Source organism: Pezoporus wallicus, unplaced genomic scaffold (assembly GCF_028554395.1).
Source record: "Pezoporus wallicus isolate ANWC-B61680 ecotype Strahan unplaced genomic scaffold, APGP_CSIRO_Pwel_v1 contig_6665, whole genome shotgun sequence".
Lineage (NCBI taxonomy): Eukaryota > Metazoa > Chordata > Aves > Psittaciformes > Psittacidae > Pezoporus > Pezoporus wallicus.
In genome coordinates, this window is record NW_026636967.1 from 1,015,006 (window position 1) to 1,034,643 (window position 19,638).

General features: G+C 39.7%; 1 protein-coding gene across 1 annotated transcript in view; it reads left to right on the plus strand.

The window, feature by feature from the left end:
- The first annotated feature begins 340 nt into the window (after positions 1-340).
- Positions 341-19,638, plus strand: part of PLA2G4A (phospholipase A2 group IVA) — a 62,305-nt gene continuing 43,007 nt past the window's right edge. Inside the window, exons 1-4 of the mRNA XM_057402438.1 lie at positions 341-474; positions 5,274-5,355; positions 16,251-16,399; positions 18,982-19,095. Of these exons, the coding sequence (XP_057258421.1) occupies positions 442-474; positions 5,274-5,355; positions 16,251-16,399; positions 18,982-19,095 (378 nt within the window). The 5' untranslated portion in view covers positions 341-441. The remainder of the gene's footprint in view (positions 475-5,273; positions 5,356-16,250; positions 16,400-18,981; positions 19,096-19,638) is intronic.

Here is a 19,638-nt window from a genome sequence, read left to right on the forward strand (position 1 = left end):
GTAATAAATATAATTGCCCTATTCTTTTGTTTATCTGTAGAGCTGCTAAAAACACTTGGATGACTGGAATTCAAGACAATTGGTTCATGGTCTTATACCGAGGTAGAGAAAATAAGCACAGGAAATTTCTCTAGTTCAGGCAAGTAAGTATCTATACCTCTGTAGCTTACATTAAATTAAGTTCTTGGTAAACAAATAAATTGTGGAACCTTCTTAATGTCAGAGAACTAATTTGTTACAAAATATGTACAAAATATTTTGTTACAAAATATGACTTAAAGAGAACATAAGAATTTTGATTTTTTTTTTTTTTTTTTTTTTTTCCTTTATTTAACAGTTAAAGGATCTGTCATACTGAAGCCTGCTTTGACAAACAAGAAGCTTCTTCTGTGTTGGATTGAAATAGACGTTTGTCAGTTCTGAATAAAAGCTAAAGCAAAAATGGCTGTCATTGATCCTTATCAACATATAGTGGTGAGTAGCTTTGAATCTTACCTGTATTCTGTCTTGTATATACTGTCTGGTATAATGTACCATATGAGAACTTGCTTGAAAAATGCATGCAGCATTAGAGTTATTAATTCCTTAGAGAAATGGTAAGTGAAGTTAGAGTATAATGGAAGCGTGGTTAGAGAAAATTTCTTCAGGAATTTGATTGAAATTGGAAAGATTCAAGTTAGCTTTTTGAAAGCATGCCGTGGTTTTGAGTGTCACTGCTCATGTGTAAGTCAAAATAGAATACTGGCTCCTAGCAACCACCTCATGGATACGATGTTGTAGGATATTGTTCTAAAGGACATGCCTGTTCAAAGTGTTTCATCAAAGGTCCTGCAGCTGTCTATTTCACACAAGTTTTTGCATATGCATAATATACTATTTGTCAAACTGAAATGTGATCTACAAAAGAAACATCATGTGTCTTTCTCCCTTACAGTACAATTTTTTTCTTTTGTATAATTCTAATTATCAAATAACTATTTTTCTCTTTTCATTGGTCAGAGCTAAGTTAGAAATTTTGGGTATTTAAATTTTAAACTAGTGTGTATCAGTGATGTTGATTCAAAGAGAATTTTCAAACTATAGCCTGCAATCTCTTCAGTATCAGTGGAATGGCCTGTGCCACTCAACATCATACTGCTCCCAAAAGCTGCTGCTCCCCACTTCCCGCTTTATTCTGGTGTTCCTGCTGCATCCCTTGTACCAGCTATCAAATGCATGTTATTTGGGTGAGCTGAATTTGTGGAAAAAGTTGGCAAAGTTTCATTCTCTGCTGTCAGAACTGGCTTGAAGAAAGAATACATCCATGCGAGAACAATCTGCATAAATAGAGAAGTAGGGGCAAGGAAAAGAGAAGTGTGAGCAGAACTGCCCTTTGCATGGCAAGCCAGTGCAGTGGCTCAGCAGCTAGTTGAATGTTGGTTTCTGGCTGTAATATTCACACATATCTTTGCTTGAGTGGCTTTCCAAAGTAAACAGTGAAATTCAATTCCTACTCAAACTGAAATCTTGAAACAAGCTGGGTGTGTTCATGTGAAGCACTTTTCCTAACAGTCACATAATCTCACATCAGGAAAAGCGATATGTACTCAAAGTTACCATGCATTTGTTGTAATGTTGAACTTTTACACTGCTAAAAATACAGTGTATACTTCCTTGAACTGATCCCTTATCAATTATGTGGTTTTTGCCCCACACAGTCATATACTTTGCATGAATTTGTAGCCAGCAGATGTCAAACTGTTGTTTTACTCACTCCATAGTTCTGTGGATGCTGCTGTAAAGACCAGTTTCAGGTCGATGTCTGTATTTTAAGTGTTAGAACAGTATTCTTGCTCCTTTCTGCAGCAGTGCCCTCTTGTGGATGGAATGCTTCATTTGCTCTGTACTTCTATGGGTGCTCTGTGGCACTTATATTTCCTTGAATCATTCACAAAGATCTTTTTTTGCTACCAATGTATATATATACAATAATGAAGAAAATGGAACATACACACTGCCATATACTCTGGCAATGTTGAACTCTTGCTGTGGGAATGTTGTTAATGCCGGAACACTGCTAATGCAAGAGTTGATCCTATAATTGCTTGAAAAGTGAATGGAAATTTTCTTCATTTGAAAATTGAAATTGCTTATGAAAGACTTGGAGGAATAAAATAAAGCATTCATAAAGCTACTGCAGGTGCAGACAGAACTGACTGTATCAGAAATGTTTTTAGATTCAGAGAATTAAGAATAAGATGTGTAATATGCAAGTAACATTGATATGGGAGATAAATATTGTAGCGATGGGAAAAATCACTTGAAGACAAAATTTATGTGTGCATGCACGAACGTTTGTCTTAATTGTCTTACCTTGTGAAAGAAGACCATGGAATTCATGACAATTTCTTACTTAAGAAAGCAAGGCAGTTGTCAGCTCAAGTGTCCTTAATGTTAACTCTAAGCAGTAAATACTTCTTACACAATCTTATCTATACCAGACCTTCCTGAATGGTATTTTGTGTGCAAGTATATCTCCTGATTGGGTTACATTTTGTGACTCAGCATTCTGGGGTATGAAAAATATTATATTAATGCATGCAAATCCCTTGCTTTCTCAGTAAGCACGGAAAGTTCATAGGTAAAACCTGATTGTGTCACAAGCGATCTTAGTGCATTGTTCTGTTTCCCAGTCCTGTTGTGGGGAAGGTGGTGGCATTTATGTACATACAAATAAAGTGAGATGTAAAATAGAGGAAACCAGAGAGTTAGGGAAATTCTACTGGGAGGAAAAAAAACAGGCAAAGGTGGGAAAGGAGCAAATGAGGCAGAGGGAGGAGTAAGAAGAGATGAAGAGGTGTGGTATGAGAACAGGAGATACCGAATCATGGCCGTGCAGGATACTAGGAAATTGAACCAGTAAAGGGTGAATACTGTCCATAGGAGTTTCCATAATTCAGAAAATCCATGTTCAGAGAGGGCATATTTTTATTTTTCCTCCTTCTCAAAATTTATGGAGAAAGAGGAATTGAAGCACATATGGAAAGCTAGAATACTTTGGGTGTTAGAAGTTAGGTTTCTGATTATGTTGTGAGCTTCTGAAATTTTTGATCTGGTTTAGATTTTTAAAGGTATGCAGATGTTGCTCCACTCAGTGTTGCAACATTTAAGTGATTTATGTACTATCATCTATTTTTCAGGATAATTGAGGAGTTGCCAATGTACAGATTTTTATCAAGGCTTAAGGTGAAGTCACTTTACAAAATGCAGCTTTGTCATCTAAACTAGCAAGGGCTGGATTTCTACAAGTATCCATAGTCAGTACATTTCTTGAGGTATTTCCAGGGGGCATCTGACTTCTTTAGAACTCAGTCTTTCCAAAAACTAAAAAAAAACCAACTTTTGAAAGTTGTTCTAGCTGTTAATTTAGGCCTTGAGATACTTTCAGAAACTGGATCCTAAGTGGAAAATTGTCTTAATTTCCGTTCGCTTTTAAATTGCATGAAAAATGTTTATTTTGGTGTAAGAAAAGATCTAGACTCTGAGCTCCCTGTATATCTCTGTGTACATAGGTGGGTTTTTTTTTTGTTGTTGTTGTTTTACCAAGAGGGGGATCATTTATTTTAGTAGTGGCAGATTTCTTCCAAGTGCGTGATTATGGCCAAATATTAATATCTCTAATTATAAACCTCAATGTGTTATTTTAGGTGAGGCATTGGGAAAGAAGATACTGTTTTTCTGTTTTGCCAGACCTCTGTGTACTCGCATTCAGATTGGAGGATACCAGATCTTAAACTAGACTTAACTTTTTTGGCAAAACAACAGCTAGAATGATGGAGTTTGCTGCTTAAGTGAATAAAAAGCAGTTCTCACCATAGCGTTAGCAAAACTGTTATTGACCTGTAATAGAAGGTAGTGATGGTAGGCATTTTTATTAGTCATGTGAATTTCCTAAGTAGGACTAGGAGATGCAAGAAGTGCTTTTTGTCAGTGAGCATCTTGTAGTATCCTCATTTTATAGTCAGGACTGTAAAATGGGGATACTACACCACAACTGCATGAGTTCAACCTAAGAGCTAAGAAATAAATCCAGCACGCCAATGTCACATACTTGTAACTTAATTGTAACCCTGTCCTCCTCCTTGTTGCTAAATGTTCAGTGATCTCTGATTTGTGGCCTCTAGTGAGGACAGGTTCTTTCTTAACAGCAAAGAATGAGGAGGGTGGTGTGTTAGTACTTTGGGCTATTTCTTTTAATTATAAGGTTGTATATGACAAAGGAACTACATCAGTCTGTGTGAACAAACTGAGGGCAGTGCTGCATTGTGAAACGGGCACTTCAGCGATTTGACATGCTTGTGCAGGTGTTGCACACTGATAAAAAAGCTTTGAGCACTTTCAAGAAGTGTCTGAGTTCCAGCTGTACTGCGGTTGATGAACCACTTGCTGTGCAATGACGATTTCAGTATACCACTTGTAATAGTTTCATTGCCACAGTTTCCCCTCTGCCTGCTTACTTGTTCTTTGAACCAGACAACTCCTACAGCTTACAACTTATGGCTATGTAGGTAAAGTGAAAAAGATGTGAGTTACTGATCTCTTCATTAAAGTTTTAACATGTGTTTCTTAATTTCATGTCTTTTTTACTTCCCTAGTTCATTCAGGTCAGATCTGCAGTTAGAAAGGCAGCTTCTGCTATGTGCTTATGCTTTGCAGGAAACAGGAAGCTCTAGAAGCTGCTTGAAATTTGCTTGTGAATGTTTTAACAGCCTGATTTTTTTCACCTTGCCTCCATTGTCTTAAGGACACTTGCACTTTGAATATGGGTGTGTACCGAAAGGTATATTCTTTGTATTACTAACTATATCCCTTGTGTGTGCAGTATGCATATATCTTTTCCAGAACATATGCTTTGAAATAATTGCACCCATTCTTTATACTGGGGGAAGGTAATTACAAAACCAAGTACACTCTAAAAAAAAAAAACCCTTTTAATTTTTTTTTTTGATTACTATACTACATTGTCCCTGACTGACTAAATGCCTTAAAGCAGGCTCTGTAGAGAGGAGGAGTGTTACTCATTAAGATTAGTAGGTGTGGCTGCAGGAAAAACAAGCACTGACCTTTCAGTAAAGCTACAGGGTGCAGTTCAGCTTTAAGATGCTCTATCCAGTATGAGTTTCACTTACATTTTGACTGGGTGATTTCTCCGAGTTTTTGGACAAAATGAAACCTATTTTGGTAGGTTGTTTTTTGTTCTGGAGCTTAACCTTTTCTAACTTTCTGACTTCCAGGTAGAACACCAGTATTCACACATATTCACTGTGACAGTAAGGAAAGCCACAAATGTCACAAAAGGAACGATTGGTGACATGCGTGAGTATTTCTATTTTGTCTCTTTCTTCTTAGCAGACTGTTGCTATAGGCAGGGGGAGATGACACATCAAGCTTGTCATACATTAAATGATTGTTAGTGGGTTGGTGTTTTTTTTTTTCTTGCTTGTTAAAGCTCGGGCAATGTACCCATGTCATTGCTCACTCACTCTAACTCAGAAAGCAGATTTGCCACTCCTTCTTTCCATTGATCCAAAAAGCTGAGCGAGTTGTAAACAATTTGCCTACAAGCAAGCAACACCTACATTTAGTCTTTTGGCTCAGTTGGAAGAGCTATTTTAACTATAGTGAAACTGGCAATTGCTGTATCTTCAAAAGACTGTGGTTTGGTGGTGGGAACACAAAAGAAAGAAATAAAAGCCCACAGCTCTGCTGAGTCAATGCAGAGCAAGAAGAAAAAAACAAAAGTCCCAAATGGGTAAGGATAAGCAGATCTCATGGTAGAGAGCTGTATAGGACACTAGCTGAATCTGTAAAGAGAATATTCTTGCTTCCTAGATTATGATAGTTTTGATGTCAGGTCATCTCTCCCTTTTGCTGATGCTTTATGCAAAGTGTTTCATAGCCCAAAATATGCAGGCTAGATCTGGGAGGATGAATGTGGTGCTACACTCCTGATCTCTCCTCAGGCTTGTCTGACGTGCAAGTGTTTCTCTCCCAGCATGATCCTGGTAACTGCTTTTAGTTCAAGCTACAGCAACTTCTCTGACACACAGCTTTGGTTCAGTGTGTTAACAGTTTTGGTTTTGGGGGGGTTTGTTTGGTTTGGTGGTTGTTTTTTTTTCCATAGTTAGTGTCAACTTGGGGATGGGGGGTTGGGGGGGGTAAGCAGGAGGGACAGTTGGAAGGGGAATGGTGAAAAACCAAAAGTATATGGAGAAGAGAGGAGAGCCCTGGCAGGAGGGGAGAAGGAAGCATCTACTGCAGGGTGAAGGAAAGGAGCATTCAGGCAAGATGCATGGGGTGCTATTCTGGTGGTCTCTGAGAGGGTCTTTATGTAAGATGATCTCAGAAAAAGGGCTGTGAAGAACAGAATAAGGCCCCACAGGTGTGCATGTGTAAGAAGATGGGTTAAATGGAAAAAGCACAGGTTCTCAGACACAGAGGTCGCTGTCATGAGACAGTGTGGGGAACATGGGAAGGAGAAATAAAGGGGCTGAAATGGGGGTGACATGGTATGATGTTAAAGGGAGTATGGAAAGGGTGAAGCAAGCTGGAAGACCATGGCTTTACCCCCAACCTCACAAGAAAAGTATGGTCCAGTGTAAATCCCATATATTGTCTATCAATACAATTGGATATTTTTTTCCAGACAAAATTCTTGCCTTACCAAATCAACAAAACCAAAAAAGCTACTCAGGAAGAACTTGTTGTTTTGATAAAATCTGACAGAACTATGCTCAAGAGCCACATAAACCTGCTTGGTTTCCTGTCTGAAGCAGCTAGGAGTGCTCCATAACCTGAGGCACCTGCAGCCTGGGGCTTCTCTGAATGATTTTCTAAGTTTCTGGGGCTTGTTCATGGAGTACTGGCAAATCCCCTGAATTTTTTAAAAAACAAACAACTAAAACATTGCTTCTGGTTTTATTTGAGGGAAATGAAAAATGTGTATACGCATAGGAAATAAGAAGTTTGTGTTGAAGTCTGGAGTCTATTTGATAAAATCAGTAATCATGTTAATTCATGCTGATTAAAGAGGTATAAAGCTGTGAGTGGTTGAGGGTCTTTACGTTTGATGGTGCCAGCTGATTTTTTTTTCTTTTTTTCATTTGCTTTGCCAAAACTGTAACCTGTTAAAGGAATTTCTGAATTTTACGTTAGATTTTTGACCTCAAGGATAGGATTCACATAGGATTCACCCTCCCACCAGGGAGGGTGGCTGTAATACATAATTAGGTGTCTTGGGCAGAGTGGGTACCTGTGTGTTGCTCTCCCATGATGGACTCTACCAAACTATTGACTCTTCTGATGAGTTTCTCCTAATTTATTCTGTTGTTGCTCAAGTTTGTGTAGACAGTGACTGCTCTGTGGGCAAGAGAGATAATTTTACATTGTGGTGGTGATGGAGGTCCTGGGGAACATGAGAGATTTTGTATAATATTTTGCTTTTCATTTTTCCATATCAATCTTTCCAGGACTTTCTGGAATAGCTGTGAAAGACCTGAGTAAATCTAAGTATTAAATATGTGGAAGTGCTTATTATTTGGCTGTTTGTGTGGAGCATTTTGCATTTTAAGTGTTTCAGATCTACCTCTGCTCAAGGAGTTTTAGATTAGAGATCTAGTATGCATGGTGCCCCAACTCTAGGTGGGCACAGAGGGCCTAAATGGCATAGTTATCCACACCTCCATCTCCTCAAGCCTAAGCTTGGGACATCTGCAGTATTTTCAACAAGTTTTTTGAGATTTTTTTGAGCTCTTCGTTAATGGAGAGTATAAATGGTTACATCATCCTTAAAACTAGGTATTGGTTGCTACAACTGTACTGCACTACACTGTAACTTCCACAGTAATACACAGTAACTTCCACAGGCAGTGTTTTTCCTCAAGTGGCAGACAGTTCACACAGAACACTGCTGATTCAAGACATATTTTTAGGCCTTGCTGATCTGGATGACTGGAACAATAGAGAAAGCTGGAGCCAGGATAGCTTCCCACCCTCCCTTTTTATTTTATTTGGCTGAGATTTTGTAAGCGGCGAGGAGAAGCAAGACAGGCCAACCCAATACGGGTGGTAAGCAAACTTCTACTTTATCTACTTCGCTTATATCCGCGTGGTGTTTAGCCACACCTACTAGTCAGAACAGTATTGGTCAGTTCTACACAGCTTCCTTCACACTTTCCTCCCACCTCTGGTATCCGGTTACCTGTGAGGCCTACCCCTTGCCTTGCTCGCACAAGGCCTCTAAGGCTCCATGGCCTTGCTCTTAGAGCCATTCTGCAACAAGATTTCCCATTGTCTCTTTAAGCTTTAAAATTTTTGTGAAGTGATCTGACTAAGACAAGCACTCAAATCTGTATCTGGGTCATACCAGAATCTGAGTAGCTAAGCTACAGTAGCTGCTTTTGTTTCTCGCTGATAAAACACATCAGAATAAACTAAATGGCAATAATTGCATCACAGAATGTTTCCCTGCAAATGCTTTTCATATATGAAGGAAGTTAGGTACTTATGCCAGTTTCTCATTCTGTGAATGTGGGGATGATAAATGAGAATTACTGTAAGAATCTCTACTCCACCCATGGTCCTCCATGGGCTTGCAGGGAGACAAGCTCTGTCACTATGGGGGAATTTCTGTGCTGGCACTTGGAGCATGTCTGCTCCCTCCTTCTTTACTGACCTGTTATCTACATATTTGCTTCTTTTACATTTTCTACTTTTTCCTCACATCTGCTGTGACGTGTGGCTTTTTTGGTGTTTTTGTGTGGTTGTTTTTTTTTTTTATTTATTTTTTTAATGCTTTCTTAAATACATTATCACAGAGGTACCAGCAGTGCTGCTGCTGTGCTCAGCCTTGGCTAGCAGTTGGTCTGTCTTGGAGACAGCTAAAACTGGCTTGATATGACATGGGGGCAGCTTCTGGCATCTTCTTACAGCAGGCACACTTGCAGCCCTGCTGCTGCTGAAAACCTACCACATAAATGCAATACAGGATGGAATATCTCAAAATTTGTATGATTTTGGTGAGGATTTAATTATCTAATTGGTTACCTTTCCCATGGTTGCAGGGGTCAATAGATATTTTAAAATCACTTCGCTGGAGGTTTTGGAAAAGAGCTTACTTATTAGAATAATAATCTAAACTTCATTATTAGAATAGTTAGGGTTGGAAAGGACCTTAAGATCATCCAGTTCCAATCCCCCTGCCATGGGCAGGGACACCTCAGACTCACATTGTTTCCATTGTTTAGTTTTGAATCTACTCCAGATACCATGCCATACTGTAGAGCCTTTCCTTAGTTGCATGTCAGTATAAGAACATATAGAAAAAGACCAGAATCCCAAACTGCAACATTTCTCTGGAAGAGAAAGACTTGCAGGTTGTGGGATTTTTATTTTTTTTTTCCTGAAGCATCTCTTCCTCTGCATTTTGAGGGGGCTTGGTGGAAACAGAGGCCAAAGGAAGCATCCTAATATTTGTCATAGATCTTTAAAGATCTATTTTTCTCCCAGTATACTGGCTTTCAAAGCAATTGCTGACATCTACAAAGGAAACCAGTTGTATGACTCTACTCTTAGTGATTGCTAAACTTGTTTAATCCTGCTTTGGACTTGCAGCTTTCATTTGCTTCATCTACTTTTGATGCTATAATGATAAACAGTCTAATTCTGGGCACTTTAAGGAAAAAAGTGTTTTCTTAAAAATAAAAACTTTTAAACTTTGGATAGCTAATGGAACTAGTACTCAGCTGCTATCCCAGTTTCTTTCCACCCAGTTGGGATTAAGGATACGTTTCCTTAGTTAGGCTGCTCAGATAAACAAGTTACAGTACTGGGAGCAGTCCAGTCAACAAAGCTCAACCCAGATTGCAAAACTTGCCAGCAAGGATGGAAAACAGCTTCTGTAAGTGGCTTTTGGCACAATTAGCCCTTACTGCTGCAACCAGCGATAGATGTCCCCTCCAAAGTCAAGGAAGACATCCTTCTGCTGGGGCAGTGTTGCTGACATGCTTCCTGTTTGCCTTCTGCCTTATCCAAAGGAAACTAGGAATTGTGGCATTGCATAGGACAGGTATGCACGTTTCCCTGCCTGCAGCACCAGCTTGGTCCTGGCTGTAGGATCTGCTTTAGCATTGTGGAGGAAGGGAGGAGGTGATGTCCAGTGCAGTTCCAGTCCCTCCATTGGCCTTTGCCCTGGAGTTGTGTTCATCATGAGCCATAGGTCTTAATGTTGGCACTGGCTTATTTTAAGGCATACTCACAGTAGCCTAAGTGCAGTTTAGGCATATGTATGAGGTAGCTGAAAGGGAAGGAATTGGAGATTTGCCTGTTTTTATTGGAGCAGGGACACAAGAGTTTGTGTTACAGCAGCGCATTCAGGATTAATCCAGCTGTTCTCTGTATCACAGCTGGCCAGTCTTGTACCCTGACTTAGCTACGGTATACCTGAACTGAACTGTTGATGTGTTATCAGATAATGCTCTTCCTGCAAGGCCCTGGAGGAAAACAAGCCACACTCCTCCCCTTTGCCAGCTTAACAGTCTGGAAAAAGTAGGTCAGAGGTGGCCAATCTTTCAAGTCCTGCAGGCTGCGCATGCAGATCTGCATGTGGCCAGGACCTGTAAGATGTACTGTATGCTTTACAGAGAAATGTTCCCATTTGGACCCATGCTGCTCCAGTCTGTGCTAGGGTGGCCTGGATGGGCATCAGAGTCCCAGGTTGACCAAGGTCTGTGGGCCTCAGCAACCTGTTTTGATTTGACTCTTTCTGGCAGCCCTTGTACCAGCCCTGCTGTTAGTCATGTCCTGTAGTGGTCCATCACCAAACATAGCAGCTGACTGTGGCTGTAGAGCCATAGGCTTGTAATGAAGCAGTGCTGGGAGGTGAAAATTTTGTGGGAAACAAACTCATGCGTTCCACAGTCAAACAACTGGTCCAGAAAATGCTGCTTTTTCCAGTTGCAAAAATACCTTTTCAATAAGAAACAAATTCTGTCTCTGAATACTTACCATGTAGTTACTGAGGCAGGGACTGTCTGTAAAATGTTAGTGCAAACTTGTTTTCATCCTAGAGGAAGGCTCTGCTGTTACTCTGTTACACTGCAATAACATTAAAGCAATTGTGCTGGCTTAGACCAAGGATCCGTGTTGCCTGATACTCTGAAGGATCTTCTTGTCTCTCTGCTTGAGGCTTTTGCCATGCAGTGACCAACTGTAGCCCCAGGAGAATGGCGCTTGATGGTGACTGGAATCTGGTTTTGTTTAATGTGCTGTCATGTCTCCAGGTAGAACTTTGTGGTGGGGCTCTTCTCCAGAGAGTTGTGGACACCAGTTTCTCTAGTTTGAGCCTTTCTCTGCCTCCATTTAGGATGGGCCTCCCTCCTTTTATTCCATTTGTCCTCTGTAACAGTTTGAGTTCATCCTGTTCCCTTCCTTTCCCCCTCCCTCCTTTCCCCCTCCCTTTTTTTTTTCTTCTTTTCTTTATCTCTCTCATCCCCCTTCCCAGGGAGGGCTTTGAAGTTGTTGTAGGGTTGGGCCAATCCCTGGTCCTAAGGGAGAATTGGGAACAGCATCAGTCATAGTCAGATGCAAAGGAAAAATATTGTGAGCATGTGATATTTTCCTCTGATAGTCTCCAAGCACTCAGCTGTCTTCAGTAAGGGACTCCCTGAGCTGGATATGCTTTTGATGTAACTAGTAGCCCTCACTGAAGTTTTCTTGCATTAACTTGACTGCTTTTACATGAATCCACATAAATCTTCTCATCCATAGCTCCTTTGATGACAAGAAGTTATGCAGATTGCTGTCTGCTGTATGGAGATGACTTCTTAAATTTGTTTTGAAATTATTTTGTTTTTCTTTAAGTGTGATTTGAAGCATCTTCTGGTTACTGCCTTGCATTTGCAGGATGCTAACTGTCCCACATATTAGTCTGTATCAAAGGAAACTTCTTACAAATAAATAAATGCTTTCATTTATGTATTTCTAAGTGAATGTGTTCTGAAAGGGAAGAGGAAAAAAAAAGGCATCAGTCGTCTTCATCTCTACTGTAGAAAGGAACACTTTTAAAGTCTGGTAGTAGAAAATGATGCTCTATCAAATCACCCAGCTGACAGTGTTACAGGACAGTTGAAATACAGGGAATGTCTGCTTAATGCTAGGTTGTGCTGTGCTTATTAGGACAGATTAACTCACATGCACAACCATCCCTTTCCCTTTATGAACATTGATATCCATACGCTGTTCTGACTCAGTGCTTCACAATCCATCCTTCAGGCCTGTAAATGAAATACCTGTAATAACCTGACTGAGCAGTGAGGCTGAGGCAGAAATAATTCCCAGGTGTCACTTTATGGTTTGATTTCCTGTAATTGCTTGCAGTAGCAATGATGATGGTTTTACTAAGATGTGATGTTTATATAGTGAAACTGAGCCTATACTTATCTACTGTTCCGCCCAGTTAGGACAGCTCCAGGTTTTTAAAATGTTTCTGATGACTGCCTGAATTAAAAAGTTAAGGGAAGGACCTCTTCTCACTCAAAGGCTTTCAGGCTCTATTTCAGCAGTATAGTAAATCAAGCTCTAGGGCTGCTGCTAGAGGACTAAAAGCTCTGAAACCTCATGATACCAAACAGCTCCAGTATAAACTTGTTCTGTGGCTTCAGGAAGCATTGCCAGTTTAAATTTGTATTAGCAGACTTTATGCCAGACTAGAAATAATCTATACTCCATCAACTAACATAAATCTGGAATAAAAGTCATATTGTGGGTTTTGACTAATTTACCAGGAATGTGATGATACACCTAAACCTGCTCTAGATCAGTTTATCACTGCCCAGATCTGGCATTACTGTGGACCTACAGTCATAGCTGAACTGAGCAGCCACTCCACTTGTTCCTTCTCTCCTGCTTGTGTCTTTGTTGGCGCAGTGAGACATTTCACAAGCAAAATACCAAAACTTTTAAGAGCTAGGCATTTAAATTAATTAAAACCAACCAAACAAAGCCAGTCCAAAATCCAAACCCCTTAGATTTTGACATGCTACTAGAAAAGCAGATTTTTCTCTGGGATATTGGAAACTAATGTTTCAGTCACTTTTCACTGCTGTCTGTCTGTCTGTCTGTCTGTCTGCAAAGGGACTGTATGGATAACCTACAGAAGTGAATAATTTTTTCATCTTGGCATTTCTACAGGTTTGGGACCTATGAAGGGTTCAGCTGACTTATTTGTTTGGGTTTTTATTTCCTTTCAAGTCTGGATCAGTGAAACTGCTAGTGGTGTCCCACCCCAGTAAACGGGGTGGTGTTGCAGTGCCAGTGCTGGGAGGTCATTTCTTTTCCTTCACTTAAGTAACACAGGAGATGAAAAGCGTCATAACAAAAGGCACTAATAATCTCTAATAAATATATTATGCAATCATCACAGGATTTCTCATAGCATAGCTGCTGCTTTAGGAGCTGCCTTACTCTGCTTGTAATCACCTTCCACTCTTGACATCTCACATTGCATCATCCTCTTTGCAAAATCCCTCTTGAAGGCCAAAATCCCTGGCATTCCCTGTACTATGTTAACCACAGGCAGCAAATAACCTGTCACCTCTTCCTTGGGACCCTCTACTGGTGATCTCTGTGGGTACTCCTGGATAGATTAGGTTCCCTGTGGCTTTCTGGCTTGGGAGGCCAGAATTGATAGTGGACTCACCTCTGTAAAAATGGAAATTCAGAACAAATCTAAAAAGACAGATTGAAAGTTTGGCCTTGTTGCTGCAGTATCTTACGGTATTGAATTGAGGGCTTGTGATTGTGCAGCTGCCTCAGTTTTTAATGTAAAAATTATCTAAGGGTGTGAGGGGATGCTTTTGTATGTGGCAGCCTGACATTCCCAGGCTCCACTTCTTCAGGCTGGAGAGCAACTTGGTTTCCAAAATCACACCACCAGCCTCCGCAGCAAGGACTCTACATACTTGTTTGTTGTCTGTGAATTGGCAGGGAGGGTACACACACCAAGCTGATGCCCTATGCTGAGCACCTAGCAGCCTAGTCGAACTGTTTACCATTGCATCTTATGGCCAGGTAGCACTGCTGGCTGCTGTATGGAGAACCTTGCAGCTCTGCCTTTTTTCCATTTGTCCTTGCCTGTCTGATACTGAATTAATTAATCAATTACTGGTGCTTGTGTTTTCTCCTGAACACAGGAGACGTCATTTTTTAGGCCCTTGATTTATGTTGTGGTTTAAGCCCAGACAGAAACTAAGCATCACGCAGCTGCTCACTCACTCCCCACTACTCCCCAGTGAGACTGGGAGGAGAATCGAAAAAAAAAAAATAATGTAAAAACCAGTGGCTTGAGATAAGAACAGTTTAATAATTGAAATAAAATTTTCTGTAAGTACTGTTTATAATAATTCCTTTTTTTAAAAATAGAAAATTGCATTGATCTGGGAAAACCCATAACTTACAGCAATATCTTAATCACAACACAGTTTCCAGTATTTTTCCTCTTCAGCTGAAGAAGGAAGTTATAAAAGAATAGATTTTCACTTTCGTAATTGAAAATGGCACAAAATAAACTTTCAAACATGAAAGGACAGATTAATTCTTTGCCTCAGGTTAAAAACGTAATGAATGCAGAGAGTGAGGGGGCAGCTTGGCAATAGGAATTTACAAAGAGTGATTTTTCTAAGTTTAGTTGTTCCATGCCTTGGGTTTAGTTTCTGTTTGAACACTTACTTGGAGTCTGTTAGAGAGGAAGTTAGTAATGGCATCTGTATGCCAGCTGTGCACTGATACAGGGTTTCCACATGCTTCAGGATTTTGAGTACAGATAGAAAACCATTTGTTTTTTGTGTTTAAAAGGAAAAACAAAAGAGTTTTGTAACTTATATTTAGGGCTGATCACATAGTCACATAAACAGTTGAATGGAAAGGGAAGTCATGATGTTTTGGCCAGAGCACTGTTCAGTGCCAGTAATTCTGGTTAAAACCCAAGCTTTTGTAGGCATGTTCAGTCTTTTGGCAGAGCAAGTCTGTAGTGCTGTTTGCCAAAGTATCGCTCAATATCCAGACTTAACAGATGAGATCTTGTCAATTCTGATTTCAGAAGATATTCTGTTTAGTTTCAAGGGGCCTTGATTCCCTTCATTCTGGCACGATTTTGTCTAGTAATTCAAGGGAGTTAATGTATTCAGTAAAAAATTGGCAATTAGTTATATCTGCAAGTGGGAAACAGATTTAAATAGCACTTGGGGCTTGATCTCCCTGTTCCCCTTGCTTTAAATAAGAGACAAGATCAGACATAAATTCTTAGTAGCTAATAAAGATGGCTGTTTAAAGGCTTTCCACACTGATTCCCAACTTCAAATAGCTACTTGTTAATTACGCAGGTAACAGTGTGACCTGCCAAATTGTAGCAGTTAGCTAAGCCCCCCAGATAATGAAGCAAGGTCTAGAACTCCCTAAGAAATTCTGTGGTATTGTAGCAGTCCAAGGAAATTCTCACACAGTGAAATCTTTGAATCATAAAGTCATACATACAAAATTTTAATTGAGGGAGCCCCAGTCTGGGAGATTTGTTTAATGTCCCTAAAGTTTCCCTAGCTAGAAGAATACTTAATTCAAAGCTCTTGCTTGTTATTCTGCATCTCCAGAGATATGTGAAGTACTTTGTGGGCAAGTTCGGTATCTTTTATATTTGGTGATGGCATCAGAAGGCACATTAGGGCTGTCTGATGTTCCCCACTAGAATTTCTGGGAGGCCAAGTTTTGCTTCCATTCTGCCCTGATACTCATGCAGAACCTCCTGAGTGGTTTCAAACCTCCATTTTTGTTGTTGTTTCTTTTCCAAAATACAGTTGATTCCTATTTGAAACATCAGACTTTTTTGGTCTGCTCTTTTCCTCTTTCTCCCAGCTGAAATGAGTTATTAAAAATAATTTCCACTAACTGGTAGAAGCATATATATTTCAATAAACTTGAATCAGTCCAGTGCCATTCTGTTGTTAAAGGCTTTTTTCCTCCCCTTTAAAGCCATGATGTCTCTTTCTTTTGGGGAGATTGTTAATATCATTTTATCATTCATGTCATTGTATTTGTTACATTTATAGTTGAATATTTTATGTCATAGACCATGAGGTGATCTGTAGATTTGCATAGTTGCATTCATTATTGCAACCCAAACTTGAGTTATACCTAACTTGAACATGTGTTTTGCTTTGTAGTTGACACTCCAGATCCTTATGTGGAACTGTTCATCCCATCTGCCCCTGATTGCAGGAAGAGAACAAAACATTTCAATAATGATGTGAATCCCATGTGGAACGAGACCTTTGAGTTCATTTTGGATCCTAACCAAGAGAATGTTCTTGAGGTAAATGACATGGCTGAGCTGCATCTTTGAAAATGGAAATTGAGCAAAGTCTGGAAGATTAACATAACAGTAGCTTGTAGTGCATGGCATTTGTTGTCTCAAGATTACAACTTTTTTAAAACATTAAAGGCTGATTTTTGCCTTAAGGCATGGTGTAAGAAAGAGGTGTTGTATAAATTATTCAAGGAGTAGCCTTGAGAGTCCTTATAAGATATGCCTCTGAGTCATCTCTTGGACTGCTCCTGAGGGCTAGTAGCTTAGAATTCTTTACATCAGCCATAAATTATTTTCTCCCTGCTTCCTACACTGATTCAACAATTAAGGACAGCAATTAGGTGGGGTAAGTCAAGTCTCTGCTCATTCCCTCCTTCTCCCTAAGGAGACAGAAAGTAGAAGCATGGTTCTGCTGTCTCCTCTATGCCTGGAGCCAAGGGCTGAGTAGCCCACCCAGTGATGTTTTGGGTACTCTTACTTCAATTGTTTCAATTTTGTCTGATAAAAACCTTTGTGAATTCTAACAGAAGTCCTGGGGCAGACTGTTTTACCCGTCTATTCGCAGATCTTGTGCTTCTTTGGAAGATCTGCAGGAGCAGCTGGCTAAATAGTTGATGTGATCTATGGTAGCTCTCATGAACCTCAAAAGATGAGTGGAATGGTAAACTCAGGAATAGCAAATCATACTTAAAATACAGTCCCTTGGGTTTCCTGGCGTTATATAGACTGGGTCTGAGTCTGCTTGCAGTTACAATTTAGCAGCTTCACTAGTAATGTATGAATTTGTTGAGCACAGATTTTGGTTCAAGGATTTTTAAAGGATAAATTATTAAAATCACAAACAGCAGTGGCCGCTGGCTTATCTGCTGCCTTCTTGGGAACATTACTACCTCTTATACTCTTATCTCTATGTATTCTGATGTGAAGAAGCCAAGATGCTGGCAAGCCATTAGTTTCTTACTGCTACATGATCTCAGATATTTTTGACCACATGGAGACCTGACTCATTTGGTTCCTTCTGTGGTAACAATGTGACTAGCTCATTTCCCACCAGGGTGAGACACCCCAGCTACTAAAACATCTCTTGTAATTTAGCTAACATTTTGTGAGGTATTTATCAGGTTTTATCATGGTTTTATGCAGTCATTATGAAAATTTTATGAGCTGGCACGCTGCTGATTTCCAGTGCAGTATGGCCACAGCATGCTGCCAGGTTCTGCAAGGCTCACGTCCCCACCCAAAATCTCTTTGCAAATTCCCAAGCTCAGACAGACTCCACAATCCTCAACTCCTCACATTATTTAATCTAAATCTTTAACTCCATCCCAAGTACAGTTTTGACTCTGAAGTGTCAGATGCTTCTCAAAACCCATTAAGAAGTTTTTGCTATTGGTTTTAAAAGACAGCCCTCATGGACTGCAGCATGGGCATAAGGTTCTACAAGGAAATAGAAGAATGTAGATGCTATTAACATTGTCCAGAAAAGTTGTGGCTGCCCTGTCCCCAGAAGTGTTCGAGGCCAGGTTGAATGGGGCTTTGAGTAACTTGGTCTAGTGGAAGGCCCCTTCCAACCCAAACTATTTTATGATCCTATGAAAATAATGAGTTCTGTGCTAAAATACAGTTCATTGTTTCAAAGGGTTGCTTGTGGCACAGGATGAAGAAGATTCTTCACAGCTGAGAAGAGGCTGAACCCAGATGTAGGAACTAGTTATTCAAGTGATTGTATCTTTGTTCTATTTGTTTTCTGCAAAATATATGGCCCAAACCACAAACATGGTATTTTAGAAGACACAAGTCTACCAAGTGGAAAAAAATTTGTAAGCCAAATGAGTTTGCAGAACTTATTTGATACAAACCATCTAAACAGTAACTTGAAATTCTTTCTGTATATTTTACTTGGGAACTTGGAAGGATGTCACTGAGAAAAAACCTGCTAGTGTAGATCCACACGAATAAAATAAAAGCAGTGAAGAATGTTCTGTGGTATCCACATACATCTTTGGATAGTATTGCATTTTGAAAAGGTATGCTCTGACATGGAGAATATGAGAAGAGACTTGAAGATCTGGCTGGATACAGAGAAAATCTTTGTGTAATTTGGAATGCTGTGCTTTTTTCCAAATCATTGCTATAAAGATCTAAGTCTAAGATGTATGGATTCCCTCTCCACAGAAAAGTTGCTGTATGTTTTTTGGCATATCACAGTTAAAACTATGTAAGTTTCTCCGTAGAGAAGTTCTGATAACTGGAAATTTGAGGTAATTGTATATTTTATATGTCATTTTTGAAGTTATTATGTCTGCTTAGAAAGATAGTGAGATTTACTGACAGGAAGATGCTCAAATAAAAATCCTTTCCTAGATGGTATTGTCATACTCATGCAATTGAATGCCTTGAAGGTGCTACCTACACTATACATGAGCATATCCTGTTTTAAAAGAACACGTCTATTGGCACTGGGTGTTGACTGGGTTGGGTTAGGCCTATTCCTTTCCATATTTTTTTTTATATTACTTTCGGCATAGACTATGGAACTTAAAAGGGATTTATCAAAGTAAAATTGAATACCCATGTATCTTTTCTAGGTTACTTTAATGGATGCCAACTATGTTATGGATGAGACTCTTGGCACATCCACATTTCCTATATCTTCTTTGAAACTGGGAGAGAAGAAGGAGGTCCAGTTAACTTTCAATGATGTAAGTTGCAACATTCATAGCTTTGCCTGTATTGGTGCAGTTTTGAACATGATGGACATTTCTTGAAAAAACACCTGAACTGAGAGACCTAAACTGTTGTGTAAACCAGGATGTACCACAGGATGTGTCACATTTTAGTCTTTTATTGGGTGTCTGCATTTTATCTGTGCCACATTCTTGTTAGATAAAGCTTCTTCACAAATCACTAGAGGATGGTGCTTATAAAGACAAAGTTATGCGTCCTCATGACTCTCACTGTCTGATCTTGCTCAAGTATTCCTGTTGTCATTTTGTTGAATCATAAGAAAAGCATTTGGCCTACTCCTCAGAAGTACATGTTCCTAGATGAAAGGAAATCCAAGACTATTTCTGATCCCATCAGGCTACCTGTTTTCTTAATATAGAGCTAAGTTTTGAATTCAAGAAGGGATTGGAGGATATCATAGCAGGGATAAGGTTGGTGACCTTTCAGTCAGGAAATAGCTGAATATCTGGGGGCACAAGAGGGAGTATCTCAGGTGAGGATTGTTCTCTGCACACCCT